The sequence below is a fragment of the Takifugu rubripes genome, chromosome 13 (assembly GCF_901000725.2).
Source record: "Takifugu rubripes chromosome 13, fTakRub1.2, whole genome shotgun sequence".
Classification (NCBI taxonomy): domain Eukaryota; kingdom Metazoa; phylum Chordata; class Actinopteri; order Tetraodontiformes; family Tetraodontidae; genus Takifugu; species Takifugu rubripes.
Genome location: NC_042297.1, coordinates 12,399,198 through 12,414,698, shown reverse-complemented (window position 1 = coordinate 12,414,698; position 15,501 = coordinate 12,399,198). Strand labels below are relative to the sequence as shown.

The 15,501-nt window shown below is 47.8% G+C and overlaps 1 protein-coding gene across 14 annotated transcripts in view; it reads right to left on the bottom strand.

Annotated features, from left to right (window-relative positions):
• nav2a (neuron navigator 2a) overlaps positions 1–15,501 on the bottom strand; it is a 124,749-nt gene that overhangs the window by 23,014 nt on the left and 86,234 nt on the right. For all 14 annotated transcript variants that reach the window (XM_029845676.1, XM_029845668.1, XM_029845669.1 and 11 more), the window contains 5 exons: positions 12,290–13,493; positions 11,204–11,313; positions 11,014–11,122; positions 10,010–10,420; positions 5,481–5,603 (listed from right to left, as the gene is read on the bottom strand). In XM_029845676.1, the coding sequence (XP_029701536.1) occupies positions 5,481–5,603; positions 10,010–10,420; positions 11,014–11,122; positions 11,204–11,313; positions 12,290–13,493 (1,957 nt within the window). The remainder of the gene's footprint in view (positions 1–5,480; positions 5,604–10,009; positions 10,421–11,013; positions 11,123–11,203; positions 11,314–12,289; positions 13,494–15,501) is intronic.

Here is a 15,501-nt window from a genome sequence, read left to right as displayed (position 1 = left end):
AAATAACGCCTATATTTTTCTGTTTATTGTGACATACAAGTGTGATGTGGATGTTTCTCTCACTAATGTGGTCTCATTAGAGCTTAGCTGAGCCAGCCGTACCTTCAGATACAAAATAATACAACAGCACCGACAGGCTGGTGTTGAAAGAGCTACTCAGGGCCTGAGGCTAGTAACTACAGATTAGATTAATGGTCTTTTCCCTGAAAAGACAAAGCTACACAACTTTTGTCATTGCAAGTATAATCAAACAAAGTGTGAAAGAAGCAGCGGAGGGGGGCCACTGGGACGTGACACATTCCAGGATGGAGACCGGCAACCATGTGGTACGAAAATGACACGGCCGTCCCAGAAGTGACATGAAATAACAGGACTGTACTGGACAAGCTCAGGAATGTCTCCCCCCCTCCGACGTCTGGCCCATTGTCTCTGGAAGAAAACTTTATATCTGTATTTACTGCGGCATTTAACCCCCCTCCCGGCTGCTCTTTCGCACACGTTTTCTCGCTCTTCCTCTGTTTGGTTTGTAAACACATGCTTTTCAGATTTGACCAACGACCCGAATCCACAGCGAAAACACGCAGGTTTGCATGCATGTGACTCGCATTAGGTGTACAACTCTGCTCTCCTGAATCTAACCACACAACAAATGAAAGGGAAAAAACAACAACAACCAAGGCATGGGACAAACCTGTTGGACTTGTGACGGTTGTGCAAACACACAAACAAGTTGTTGTTCAGTTCAGCGCAACAATGAGACCTAAACCTGTAGCACCTGCTGGTCTGCCTGCCATCCATGAAATACTGGGGGTTATATTGAACCTTGGACGAGGAAAACTCTGGAGATATTTGAGAGCCAGTAGAAGATGCACGCAGACTTTGCAGAAGATCTGCCACTGTTTACGCTCATCTGGTTTCAGAATACCACCAGATGACAGATGATGATCTCTTTTAAAGAAATCTAACTTTTCCAGCATTTCCACCTGTTTTGTTTCATCCTCGCTCAGGTTTTCCACAGATGCTCTCAGTTTCTTCCCTATCTGAGCTTTGAATCATGCAAAAACGCGCTAAATTCGGGTTTACAGCTATGTGAAGAGCAGAATAAAGGAAGCAGAAGTCACTTCTCTTGTGTTTGATCATTCAGAATGATGAATATTGACAAATGGCACTTCCGATTTCATGCATACCTACTGCATTTTAGAAATTTGAGACAGGCCGACATCATCACAATAAGCTGCCTGAACGTCCATGCTGTTGGCATGTGGCTCCTCTAGTCATCAGAGCCTTCAGAGTCAATGCTCATCCCTTTAGCATCAGCCACACACTCAGCAGGACTCAGTCCTGATGACAATATCAGACAGTCTGAAAAGAATTAGTGGATGAAAAATGAGGAAACCTGTGCATGTCTTTCTGTGAAAGCTCTGAATGCCGATGTTCGCTAAATTTCATTTTGCAGGTCCCGAGTGCTTCCCAAACCACTGCTGATTGAGGATAAACTCACATCCAGCACGCTCTGATCCTTTGCTCTACTTTCCCCGTCTGTCTCCTCGGTTCAGATTCCAGTCTGGACCAGAGGCGTGGGATCGAACCTCTGACCACTGCTTCTCAACTACACATGGTTTGCTGGTTGCTTCAGCTGGCAGAGGCTCACGCAGCAATCAAGATGTCCTGGTTTTCAATTTGACCTCTTACTGCACACCGATATTTTACTTTGTCTCCACGGGCCGATCATTCATCGCGCTGTGCACAGCTGGGCAATAAAGCAAATAAGCAACACAAAAGCAGAAAATGTAATCAAGTTTAAACAAATACTAGCAACTGAAAAGAGGGAGCAAAGGTCTGACCGGCATGGCTGACGTGTGAGGTGTAAGGAACTAAACAAAGGACTTGTTCCTCAAATAGTCCAAGTTACAGTACCTGAGTAAGAGTCCACAGATCTGTAATGTATGAATGTTTTTCCGGGGGTTAGGGGTGATGCTCTGCTGACACAGTAACCATGGAAACCAAGACAAATTTCTCAGCGGACTAAGAAATTCACCTTTATTTTCACGAGTATGTGATTTTCATTCTGCTAAATCCAAACACTCAGAATCTTAAGTTCTGCTCCCTCCAGCTGTTAGACACATCTCCAGTGAACACCTGAAGGTTCCAGAAGTGACCCCCTGTTGCAATAAATCCTGCAGTGGTGGGACATCGAGGCACAAGACCGTGCAACATACCATACTAATAACGACTCTCCATAAGAATCTACGATCAACAGGAATGATCCCATCTTGAACAAATGAGCGCAGCTGAGGCTGCTGCAGTGTAGGTGTTGTCCTGCAGCAGCTGGGGCATCAGGGAATGTGTGGGAGCATCAATAACTTCGGGAGAAATTTGACCTCACATTTTGAATTAAATCGACATGGACAGCAGGTCAGGCTGACTCCTCCAACGCTTCCCGGCAGCACTATAACACACTCTCCGCCGCTCAAATGTGCTGTAAAGCATCTATAATATTCAGTATCCCAGCAGAGTAAAAGGCTGCGTGAGTACTGGCTGAGAAAAAGGATTTAGTCAAGGAAGAAAACAGCAGATATGTTATGATTTCATGGTTTCAGTGCAGTCTTTAGACTAGCGTACTGCTTCAATAAAACTGCAAAAACCTGAGAACTTCCCTGAGAACAAGTGAAGCTTTTCAAGTTTCACCAGGGCATAAACCCACTGAGACCCAGACACGGTTGACTGTGAGCCGACACCGGTTCAACCCGCTCCCTTGTCACTCTGCCATCCTTAACCAAACACCCCAGGGTTTTCAGACCAGAGTCACACACACCAGAGCGCGCCGTGGTGCAGGATTCATCCTGAAAACACAGCAGAGACTGAGAAAACCCCAAAAGGACTCCACACCCAAACAACATAAGGATGATTAAGGCTAAAAAACAGGAAGCCACATTTGTGAATAGCAGACAGAGTTCAGTACCTGTGGGGAAGAGGATCAGATGGCTCATGAAAGTACAGAGGGAGGGGGACAACAATCAAGTGATTGCTAGTGAAAGCCCGGAGGCAGACCACAACAGAAACGCTGTTAGAGCGGAGCAGGTGGAGGTGGGGTCACGCAGGACTGGCATGCAGGAAAAGACAGACACAGGTGAGGTGGAGCGCCAGATGTTGTTGGTAGCAGAGTAGAAGTGCCGCTTCCTCCACCTGAGGCCAACTGTGTGAGCGATTCAAGTCCAGACAGGAGAGATAACAAACTGGAGCTTCAGGGCACACGTGCGCATGTGTGTGTGTGTAAACAGAAAAGTTTTGTTGCACCAGTACAGGCAGGTGACAACAAACCAACACTAGCATTTCAGATTTTTATCAATATCTCCCCCAACATCACGGGCATCCTGTTAAACACATGGTTGATGAGGGGAACAGCGAGATGAACGGCACCGGCGTGGCCACGTTCATTATAAAGATTTATAATCTGCTGAGGCGAAAACATCTGTCGCTGCCCTGGTTTATGTGCCGCCTGTCTAATTTGAAAAAGAAAAATTATATCTTCCGTTCAACAGTGAGGGGAGGGGGGTGTGTGCTTTGAGGGGGTCTCCTAACCCTCGCCGCTACGACGGCGTCGCACCACAAAGAACTCTCCTTTGTCTGCTCCGACAAAGGAAATCCGAATCAGAAGAGGGATGGATTTAGGAGGCTTCCTCTCGCTCCTGCTCCAGGGATAAATGACAGGGATGAGCACATTCACACACACATTTCCAGCCTTTGGTGGCTCTGCTTGTTTACTCAGCCTGGCAGACCGTGTTGCCCCCAGGAGAAGCAGCGGTGGCGGCAGCAGCCACGTCAGTTACACACTCGGCTGACAAATAGGAGCATTCTCCATGTTGTTTTCATGATTTGTAGATCCGTCCTTTGCTCTCCTCGTTAGTGAGGCTTTGGTCTGATCTGAAAGGGTTTAGCGTGAAGGTTTAACAGGTTTACTGAACGCACTCAACTGGGAGCCGCGCTCTTTGAAGACTGTGACCTCCTCGTCCGAGGGTCACAAGGTTTCCCCCCCCAATGCTGCAGTGACACCCAACACCTTTCCTAATCCCTCACTCAGCTGGTTCGCAAACCAGACGATGCTTAAAAACTGCAATCAGCAGGTTTATAGAGGGTCACACACCCGGACAGCAAATACAGACCAAAGAGATCAGAACTTCAGCTCTAAAGAACATTAAAGACCAACGGAGGTAGGTAGAGCAATGGAAAATGGTCCCAAACCGCATTTATCCATATTTTATATTCCACATCTTTATGTGGCCTTTCATACACCTTTTCTTCTGGCCCACGTTCAGCTTCTCATTAATCCCAACTTTAAAGCAATGAGCACATTCCTTCAGGGGAAGGAGGAACACTTTTGACCTCTCTCTGTTTTTAAACTCTCCCCAACTGCTTCACAGAAGCCACAAGAGGAAACCCCCTAAACTTTATCATATCCTGCTTCTCATTTAATTGATTTTAATTAAACAAGCATGAGTGAAATGAAAGGTGAACGGAGAGGGGCGGTGTTTCACCTAAGGGCTTAGGCAAATAGAATGTGAGTGTGTGTATGCGTGCATGTGTGTGTGTGTGTGTGTTTGTGTAAAGTTACGAGGCAGGCAGAGAGCAAAGGTCAAATGTCTGAAGTATAGCAACATTGCCACACCTGAGGATTTATGGAAAAAGGTCCTTAAAGCTCTTCAGGCTGTCCATCAGTGTGAGAGATGAACAAATGTAGATTTTTGAGGTTGTTTAGTTTTTAAATATGCTGTTTAAGCACAAGCAGCAGGTCTTCGTAATACATTAGGGGGGGAACAACTGTCTCAGATGCAGGAAAGATTAGGAAGAGCTTCAGCAGTCCAGCAGCAGCTTGAGCTAAATGTCAAATATTTGGCACTGCTGGCAGTAAAGTCACTTCCTTTTTTTGTGGTTGAGGACATGTGTGTGATCCTGTCTCAATGTCCATCATTGTTCTTTAGTTCTGTTAGCCTGCAGCCGTTTGGAACAAGCCCATTTGCATTTCAATCTTAGCCCCTCTTTTCCAGCCTCTATCGTTCTACCTCCATCCTTTTTCTATCTGTCAGTTCATCGGGAAACCAGAGTCCTATCCATCTCTGTGACAGGACAAAGACGGCCGCATCACCCCCAACGCAGAGGCCACCGCTGAGAGAATCTCACACAATCAAATCCTTCTTCTCACCACGCGACGCCCACCAGCTTCCCCATAAAACAAGCCGATATTTCCGTTTATGAACCGTTGGTACGTGAGCGGTGAGGTATCTTGAACCAGAATGAGCGGCGTGAGTCATGATTTATAATAAAATGCAAATAAATGAACACGCCCCAACAGATCCTACTGCCTCATACCTCAACAAAAGGTCAAGCCGGGAAAGGAACGCTCATAGCCATATAAAGATATCGCGATGTAGGCAAAGACTAGATTTTATTTGTAATATATAAAATAGTTGAAGATGACTCACCTGTCACCGTCTCCTTGTCCAGATGATGCGTTTCTATGAACCGTCTCTCTGACGGACGCCATGGTGTCAGGCAGACGATTCAGCCGCCGCGTGTACAGACCCAAACCACCATCGGTCATGTAGCTGCAAAACACAGGGAGGCTCATCAGTTACAGTCAGCTTGGTCACAAAGAGAGTACCAGCATCTACAGACTAGGAACTGGAGTCAGGGGGCCTAAAACCTTCACCACTGAGCTCAGAAGAATAGATCTGTGCCTCCCAGATGTCAAGAAGCTGGAAAAGACAGATGCTCCAGAGACCTACAGAGACATCCACTGACAACAATGAGATGGAAGCTAGCCAAATGAATCTGAGGTACCTGAACCTAACATACAGTATGTACTGCATCTCTTCACATTCACTTACATTTAGAGGCCAAAATTCTAGATTTTCACCAAGGTATTTAATAAATATGTTTGCTTACTGGTGACACAGCTGATAAAAACATTTATTTTTTTTAGCATGGAGATGAAAGTTATAATTTTTGGCCTGTATTTTTCTGATAGTCAGTCTGACCGTTACATTCTGAAGCACAGGCTGATCCGGCACGCTTACACAGACATTCCCATTCAAACTAAAACAACACCAACTAATTCCCTAAATATTTACCCTTGGAGGAGATTCTTAATGGAGACAAATATTGACTTATTTAGTCCAGGTGTAACTCAAGGAAGTGTTTGCTGATTTAAAGTTGGGGCTGTGTATCCTCTGTGTGCCACTGCATCAGTCTGTTTCTGCAGTTAAGCGAGTAGAAAAATAAGCTGAGCAGAAGTCTGAGCAGCTCAAGAGCCTTCTGTGTTATCTCCATGACGATCTCAGACAGAGCGAGCGCACACAAGCGCACATTTATACCTACATGCATGTACAGTACAGACGAGCGTTAGTGACACACAGAGCTCCTTTGTGTTGGCCGCAGACGGACAGAATCATCATCTGACCGCAGGACGGAAAATCAACCGAAAGCAAGGGCTTACAGTAGCCCAGCAAACCACAGCTGCAACTACGAAGCTGCAATTACTGTTTGTTCTGGTAGTTCTGGTCCACAGAACAAGCTGGAAGCACCACGATGACAGTTGTTATGGTGATTCATTGTGCTTCAAGCTCTGGTCTAATCTCCACCAACCTACCGAAGGTATCAGATGCTTGGCGGTTAATCTGAACCACCGTATGTGGGGCTGACTGCTGGAGAGCAAAAAGGAAGGAGGCTAAGGACCCCTGCAGGATTAAGGAGAACTGGTGATAATTTACTGCAGATAAAGATAAAACAGCCTGGGACTGGTTTGATGTACCCAGCAGCCAGTGAGGAGAAGAGGTTCAGCAGAAAACATTAAAGCGCCAGATGTTGTATCCAACATGGATGCTCTACAAACGCTGCGGCTACTACCCGGTTCTCAGGTCATCTGGTAGCAGTCTGCTAACCATTACAAAGAGTTCAAACCCAAAATGGGTTTCTACATTTAAGCACCAGAGTGGACCCAACATCAAGAAGAGAACCTTTAAACCCAGCCATTTAGGGTATCACCTACCTTTGTGAGGAAAAATACAGACGACTTCGACTTTTGTGCTTGATTTTAACATATTAGTTCAAGCAGTCAGACTTGTTTTTTGTAACAGGCTTGCAACACTACAGTTCAATATTGATTTAGCTCTAGCTTAAAGATATTTCTCCTGGTATTAGGCAATACAAACAGACAGAAGCAGGATTGCGACTGTCTGTCAGTGGGCTGAACTGAAGAGTGAATTAATCAGGTAGATCTCTGAATACAGAAGAGTGTGGGTGTGGGGGGAGGATCAGGCATCATATACGGCTTGCATCCACTATCCTAAAGCACCTAACACTGCAGCTATCCAGACGTGGCACAAGCCCCTGCATCACTCCCTCACACTACTGATTAACAGAACCGCCCAGTCCTACTGCTTCAGTTAACCTGTAACCTCCTGAACGGCGCCCAACGTGCCCATACAAGAAAGTTTACAGGCCGAGACTTAGCAGACAGGTACAATTTACACAGCTGTACAGCTAAGAGAAGCAAAAGTACCTGAGCAAATCAAACTGCAAGAGCGTGACAAAAGGAACTCCACAAAATGTCACATTCAGCTTAAAGCAAACAGCTGCCGCTGATGGCTCGAACATGGTGACATACCTCTCAGCCTCAAACATGGCAACTCGGACAGTCCAACGGAAAAATAATCACGTCCAGGTGAATGCTGATCCCTGTTGACACAAATCCCCTCAGCAGAGGTTCTCTGGCGTCTGCCTGCTGTCTGTGATCAGGTCTGAACCTGCTCTCCAGCTCTGCTCTTCTGGCAGAAATATCAGCAGGTGAGAGCGTGTTCGCCCGCTGCCTGATCAGAAGTGCTGCCACTGGCAACCTCGGAAAGAGCCATGCACGTGTGAGTGTGTGCGAGTGTGTGCTGCTCGGCTGGGGCTCAGTGCTGGTATGCAGCCTCTCTCCACAGCTCCACATGCTCTTCCCTCCTGGCTGGAGGTTGGGTCTCTCTGTGTTAGGTGGAACAGGGATGGGAGGGAAGGGGGCAGGAGGAGAGGGGGGGGGGGGGTAACATCAGGGAACATACCCCCGAGCCGGGGTGTTGGCTGGTAGTGGAGGGGGTCCCAAAGGGCCAGAGATGCCGAAAGGAAAAACAGATGCGAGGGCTGGAGACTGGATGTAGGTATTAATGGAACCATCAGTCATGCAAAAGCTACACTTAAATATGTTATTCTAGACCAACATTGCAGTCTAGGCTGGGCACACACCAATGAAATTATAGGATAATCTTACAGACCATCATTAATTGTGTGTACTGACACAAGTTGCATAGTTAACAAAGGAAGAAGAAAGATAAAAGTGACTAGAGAGATAAATAACGGTGACAACTGGTTTAATTATTTATCGTTTTAAGGGCAATAATTAATCTCGTTTTACACCAAGATATTATTTATCACCAGTCTAAAATGGATTTTAATCCATTTTCTTGCCAAAGTAAGTGTTTGTGGTGTGTTTGTGGCATCTCATATGACGCAGAAGAGCATTTCTGTTGGTCAGAGTTCTGCACTGTCAGCATTTCTCACCGATTTTATGAATAAATGAATGCATGCGCAACTGGATAAAATTTAACTATTTAAGCAAAAAGCAGCACTGATTTAGGTCTATATTGGTCAGATTGTCCCACTGAGACATCAGCGGGACCGCTCTCATGTGGAAAAGAACAGGTCATCTTCACATGTGTGCGGTGTGAACATAAAGAATCCGCGAACGATACATGCAAACTGGTTCTACATTAGCAGCATATTCACTAAAAATGCCTTCAAAGAGTCTTAATCGCTGATAATCACCTACCAGAAACATGTTTTTACTCCTCGTGTGAGCTCAGCTAAACTGTTGTGAGGAAACTACTTATAATTGACTTTTTAAGTAGAGGTAAACTGTAACACTCATCTAAATGTCAGCTCCTCCTCTGAGAGTAAACACCGCAGCATTGTGTGGAAGAACCTGTTAGTGGATGCAAACAGAGCTTTACAGTCGGTGGAGGTGAGAGGGGTGGAGACACGCATGGGATACATGACTAAACCAAAATGATAAGGGATGAGACCCTAATGAGGCTGTTGGCCAGCCCTTCTGACAGGTCTGAGCCAGCGGCTGAGATAATATCTGAGCTGCTTGCATCAATCACGCGTCCAGGTGTGGCTGCTGCTTGTTCTTTTCTCTCCTCATCCAGATTCAGACGTATCACGTGTCGTCTAAAGCACTTAGCTACAGCCGCAGGGTGACTAGATCAATGGATCCAGAAAAATCATTTCCACCACAGCTTTTTTTAAAAGCCCCTCACTCTGTTTAGCACATCGGTCTGTAGCGCTTCACCAGCAGGGCCTGGTCTCACATGAAGGGCTGTTTTATTTGATAATAATGACGCAGCGTCCCAGATCAGCCTGTGAACCGGGCCTGTTCCGACACAGAAAGCGGCGCTGAAAGGTGTTATCAGCATCGCAGCATCTGTACACACACGCAGGATACTTGTGGACACACAGAGTTGCACCTCTGAAGTGTGGAACATCAGCAGATCACGGGCAGAAACAGTCAGCAAGGAACTCTACTGCCCTCTTCTGGATTAAGGCATAATCTGCATATTTTTGCCCACAAACACGGGAGAGCAGCACAACACGCAGAGGGTTCTCGGTTCAAGAAAACAAAACACAGAAGGTGTGAGCACTGCCAAGGTGCCCTTGAGCAAAGTGCCAAACCCCAAAATGCTCACATTGGGGCATGTATCCTGCCTTCACAAACATGCACCTCCTCTGTGACCCGGACAGGGGAAATAAAGGTCAAGGAAGGAACGATCCAAATCTATTTCCTTTTCCAGGCTCCAGATGGTGGTAATGCACCATTAAAGTAGTTTTTAACCAGACCAGTAAATGCAGCGAAGTCTTGTTAAATTGTAAATATCCGGCCCAGCAGGGGATTAAAAAACAACAGTTGAATTCCCCTTACCCGCTGCTGACATCATCAGTGCGTGTGATGTTCTTGCTCAGCACATCTCCATCGCTCATGTAGCCGGTGACCTCCATTCCTTCCATGTCAATGTCTTCCCCGGTCCTGTCCCCGAGGTCCAGGCTGCACAGGCCCCCTCCCCGGGCAGCCAGCTGCCGTCGGAGGTGTCCTGGGTACAGGTAGCGTCCTCCCTGGCTGCCGGCAACGCGGCCGCCATAACTGTTGGCCATGGAGGGGGCGTCCCCCGCCTGCAGGCGAGGGCTGGACTGGCCCAGTCGCCATGACGACAGGGAAGGACGAGAAGAGGTGAGGCTGAGGATGCTGCGGCTGCTGCCGCCACTGTTGGTGACCGTTCCTCCAGTGCTGCTGATGTCGGTGGTGACAGTTCCATCAAAGGTGGTTTCCAAGGTGCTGAACAGGTAAAAGAAACAAGAGATTAAATCAAATCTTGCAGTGATGGTTGATGGTTCCGTTACAGGACAGATCAACTGTTGTGTGAGATGTGCAGAGCAGAGACCCACAGATTCAACCATTTCAGTCCAGCACTGGTGCAGATGTGAGCTTCCATCTCTGCTCATCTCAACCCAGTTTTAATAATTAGCTGTATGATGGCTGAAACGGAGGATTCTTTATAGGAAAACATCAGCTTCTTCTTCAATATTCTATTATTTTTGAAAACTAAATATGAGGAATGTGAAAGCTCAATAGTCAGAGCTGAAGCTATTGACACAAATCGAAAACATTTAGCCTGATTTGGCTTGTTTAACCCCCCCAGCTGCAGCAGCATACGTAAGGCTACACACACCCATTATACCCCAACAGTGGGCTACTGTTCTCCACTGTAAAACATTTTATAAAATGTATTATAAAGTTTCAACATGAAAACCAAGAAATTAAACACAATCACCACAGTTTCTTCATACATGTTCAGTTATTCGAAATACAAAGATGTTTAATAGCTTCTTCAGGTCCAAACCTCCATAAAATGCACATTCAGTCCGTACCTGTGTGTGACCTGAGTTCCCCGTAAGCTGGACATGGTCTCTTCCAAGTTTTGCCGCAGGTCAGCGATGTTTTTGACGGTGCGCAAACGCCTCGTCTCCGGGTCTTCACCTGACCGCCAGACAGAACAAAACTGCTTACGCGGACACAAAGGGGAAAGGGGCCACACGTGCAAAGACGGCAATTACGCACCAGAGAGGTCCTCGGTGGAGAGCTGGCTGTTCTTGGTGAGGGAAACGTCTCCGCCGAGTCCTCCTGTACCTGTCTCCTCGTTTGGCGTCCCCTCGCCGTCTATTTGGGATCTGGGAAAACAAGTTGTGCAAGGGGATCAGAGAGGGAGGGGATTCCATTGATTGTGAATTACTGTGCATTTAGTGGGAACCTAATATTTAGAAAATATGCATGAAATAGGGATAAACCTGATTAAGCCTTAATTCTGCTGTTTCTGGTCTTGTGACCAGGGTCCAAACTGAAGCCTGCTAATCTCTGGATGCCAGCAATAATCGTTTTTGAATATATAAATCAGGGTGGTTTCCCTTCTGCCAGAGCCAGTGTTTACTGAGACGGCGGCGTTGACCCGGTCATGCACAGCTGCCTGATCCTGGACTTTGTCCTTGGTTAAACAGAACCAGGGTCACTTGACCGTGAATCTGTCAAAGGCACTATTTGATTTTTTTCTGTTCATTTGAAGATCAATATCTTTGTTTTATTGTCACAGATTTACTCTTACAGAGTGGGGAAAAAAATAAAATAATACTGAAGGTGGCGGCTGGTTGGTTAGCTGCATATCGGGGGAGGGGGCAGGAAAGTAATGACTGTGAGGGGCTCTTGTTCCTTATCACAGCGGGGTGAGACAGGGGTCAAAGGTCCACTTGCTCACATGTTGCAGGCACAGGTGCAGAGGACACACTTAAATATAAACAGGCAGGTTTTAGAATCCCCTGCAGGGTCACAACGCTGAAGGTTACATCCATGTTCATGTAGAAACAGCAACGCTCAGACAGAAAGCTTATTTCCAAATGATGTGTCTGCTGTAATGAACTAAAATGTAAAGATTTTTCTTTAAAAAAAAAGATCCAAATCTCAGCTTTGAGACTGATCTGAGAGCAGTCTACTAATATATAACCCATTCAAACATGATTCAAGGACCCTCCCCCCTCCTGTGCAGGCCCCGCCCATTTCAGGTACAGCTGACTATAATATGGAGGGCGAGCTGTGTTGACCTCCCCGACTGTTTCATTCAACAAAGAAGATTATGATGAGCAGGTGTGGCCTCACCTGTACATGAACGGCGCCACGGTGGCCATGTTGGGGTGGCTGTGGTGCTGTTGATTCTGAGGTAGCTGCACGCTGATAGTGTTGCTGGCTGTGCTCTGTGTAGTGCCCCCTCCTGCCACCGGGGCGGCGCTGCTCTTTCCCTCTGTGGAGGCCAGACTGGACGTCGAGCTGGAGTGCCTACTGTCCCTGTCCCTGTCCAGAGGTCCACGGTGCGTGGACAGACCCCCTACTAACCGCATGCTCCGAGGCCTTTCCCCTGTCTCCTTCGCTGAGGAAGCTTTAGCTGCGACTCCTTGGGCTTTGCCTCCTGGCTTTGGTATTCCGCTGTGTGCTGGGGTGGAAGTGTCCTTTTTGGTCACTTTTCCACCCTTGGGAATGAAGCTGGTGATTTTAGAGGTCCTTTTTGTTGAGCTGTCAGTGTCTAAAGCAGCTGGTGCTACTTCCTCCTTAGGCTCCTCCCCCCTGAGCTCCATGTTTCTTTCACGCTTCCCCACCTCCTTGACTTTTTCCTTTCCTTTCTCCTTGTCCTTGTCACTGCCTTTGACAGAGCCCTTCTTAGCAGTCAAAGCTCTGCTGAAAGTGCGCTGGGCGATGCCCCTGAGGGCGATTTTGGGGCTGCTGGCCGTCGTGGAAACAGTCGTGCCTGCAGACGGGGCTGCACCGTAGGCCGTCCCATTGCTGGTCCCGTTCATTCCGGGCCGAACGTTGCCATCCTCCTCCTCCAGGGGGTCAGTGTTAGAGCCCGTTTCTGCCCGCTCCACCTGCCCTGCTCCAGGCTGTTTGGCCAGGCCAGCGTGATCAGTCTGTGCTCCGATTCCATTGGAGCTGGAGGATTTGGAGCCGCCTTTGCTGTTAAACAGCTTAAGCTTCTCCAGCATGGACTTCTGAGTGGCAGCCTTGGGGGCTTCACCTGCCACAGCGGCTTTGCCCGAGGCTTCTTTCTCCTGCTTGACGGACAGCATGGTGGAGGAGGGAGCAGAGGAGGCAGCGTGCTTGGAGCTCATGGACTTGCTCCTCCAGGGTTTGCCGTTACTGTTGGGCTGTGGAATAGCCGTGGTGGAGGAGGAGGAGGACGATGACGACGGGGGGGAGATCAGCCCGGAGGTAGCGGCAGAGATGCTGGTGGCGGAGCTGACGGTCACTGCAGATGACGGGACATGCTCGGTCGTCACACAAGGCTGCGAGGTCATCCCCTCCGAGGAGTCTGCAGGACACGGACATTTTAAACCAGAGCTTCTCAAATCTCAGTGCTAAAACAGCCGTTAATACATTTGCATGCAAAAAATCAAGAACAATATTTTAATATTATGAATTCTGGAACGATGTCCCCCGTGTAGGATGAATGTAGCATTTTCTGCGTGAGACTCTCCATTCAGTTTGATTTAAACACATCAGCAACGACTGAAGGGTAAAACCCTGGAATCAGCAGCATTTTCAGCAACTGAGCAAAACTTCAGAGGGAGAGCAAAGGGGAATAAAACACCAACACGGGCAGCAAAACATCCCCCTCACGCTTGTTATCTTTAGACGGATGAAGACCAGAACAAGAGGACGCTCATCTCTCTCGGAGAAAATGTGTGTATTGTGGGTGGTCTGTGCTGCATGTTCACTGCATGTGCATGGTTATTTTTAGCATTTGTTCCTCCATAAAACGTTATAATGGAAGCAGCTAATTCATGAGGGGTCCCTGCAAATTAATACAGGATCTGATGAAAACTGGTGTGACAGACGTTTTTATGCAAGTTTAACAATAAGAAAAATACGGAGGCTGAGCGCGACTCTTGGTTCACCCCACACAGAGTGTCCTTATAAGGGCCTGGAGGGGCCTGTGCTGGTTCTTTGACTGTCCTGCAGGCTGGGTACCAACACTGACAGCACTAACCGTGAGTGGAGAACATCACAAACTGTTTACAGGAACAAAGAGAAGTGCTGTAAAGTCCTGCCAGCCAGGTCCCAGCAGGAACAACCTACAAGGCTTTGACTTATATGGGCTCTTTCTGCTCAGCTGCCCCCCCCCGATATAAAGATTCACTACCTCTTGCTGACAGGTCACTGCTGGATTAGAATCTTAAACCCTTTAATTCGGAGATAAAGTCCCGAGTACGCAGCCGCACTAAAACACTTTTACTGTTGGCTTCTATTTCAGATAAGGAAGTCGGGAGTAGCTCAACTTACCGAGAACTCACAGAGCAGCACTGAAAACCAGAGTTTCCAGAGAGACTCCCAGTTGAGACCAGTAAGATTTAAATAGTTTAAAACAACACTGATGGCCAATGAGAGAGAGTCAGAGCGCCTGTGCAGGACTTAATCCCAACTGCTGCAGGCAGGCAGACAGGCAGGCAGACAGGCAGGCAGACAGGCAGACAGACAGGCAGGCAGGCAGGCAGGCAGACAGACAGACAGACAGGCAGGCAGAGAGACAGACAGACAGACAGACAGACAGACAGGCAGGCAGAGAGACAGACAGGCAGGCAGGCAGGCAGGCAGGCAGGCAGACAGAGAGACAGACAGGCAGGCAGGCAGGCAGGCAGGCAGACAGACAGACAGACAGACAGACAGGCAGGCAGAGAGACAGACAGGCAGGCAGGCAGGCAGGCAGGCAGGCAGGCAGGCAGACAGAGAGACAGACAGGCAGGCAGGCAGGCAGGCAGGCAGACAGACAGACAGACAGACAGACAGACAGGCAGGCAGGCAGGCAGGCAGGCAGACAGACAGACAGACAGACAGACAGGCAGGCAGGCAGACAGGCAGGCAGGCAGGCAGGCAGACAGACAGGCAGACAGACAGGCAGGCAGGCAGGCAGGCAGACAGACAGACAGGCAGGCCGACAGGCAGGCAGACATTTGCCAGCACCGGCCAGGCTGTGACGCTGTGATGAGGAGGTGTAAAGACGTTCAAGTCCTCAACCATTTGGGCTTTGGGATGTTTCATCCTTTTTATTTTGCATAAAGCAATTTAAACTGTTGACATCGGAAATCGGACAGTCGTTCCAAATGGAATAAATTCTTAAACATTCACTTGTTTACCTCTTTTCCCTTCTGGCTCTTCACTTTATTTCATTTTACGGCTCCTTTCATGTCCTAATTGGAAATAAAGACTCACTCGCAGCCTCTCCTTTCTCTCCCTGTTTAGCGTTTAGCGAGAGCAGCCTGAAACAATGCAGCCATTAGGAAGTGATTAGAGCCCAATTAGCCGTGCTAGCAGTTAGCAAT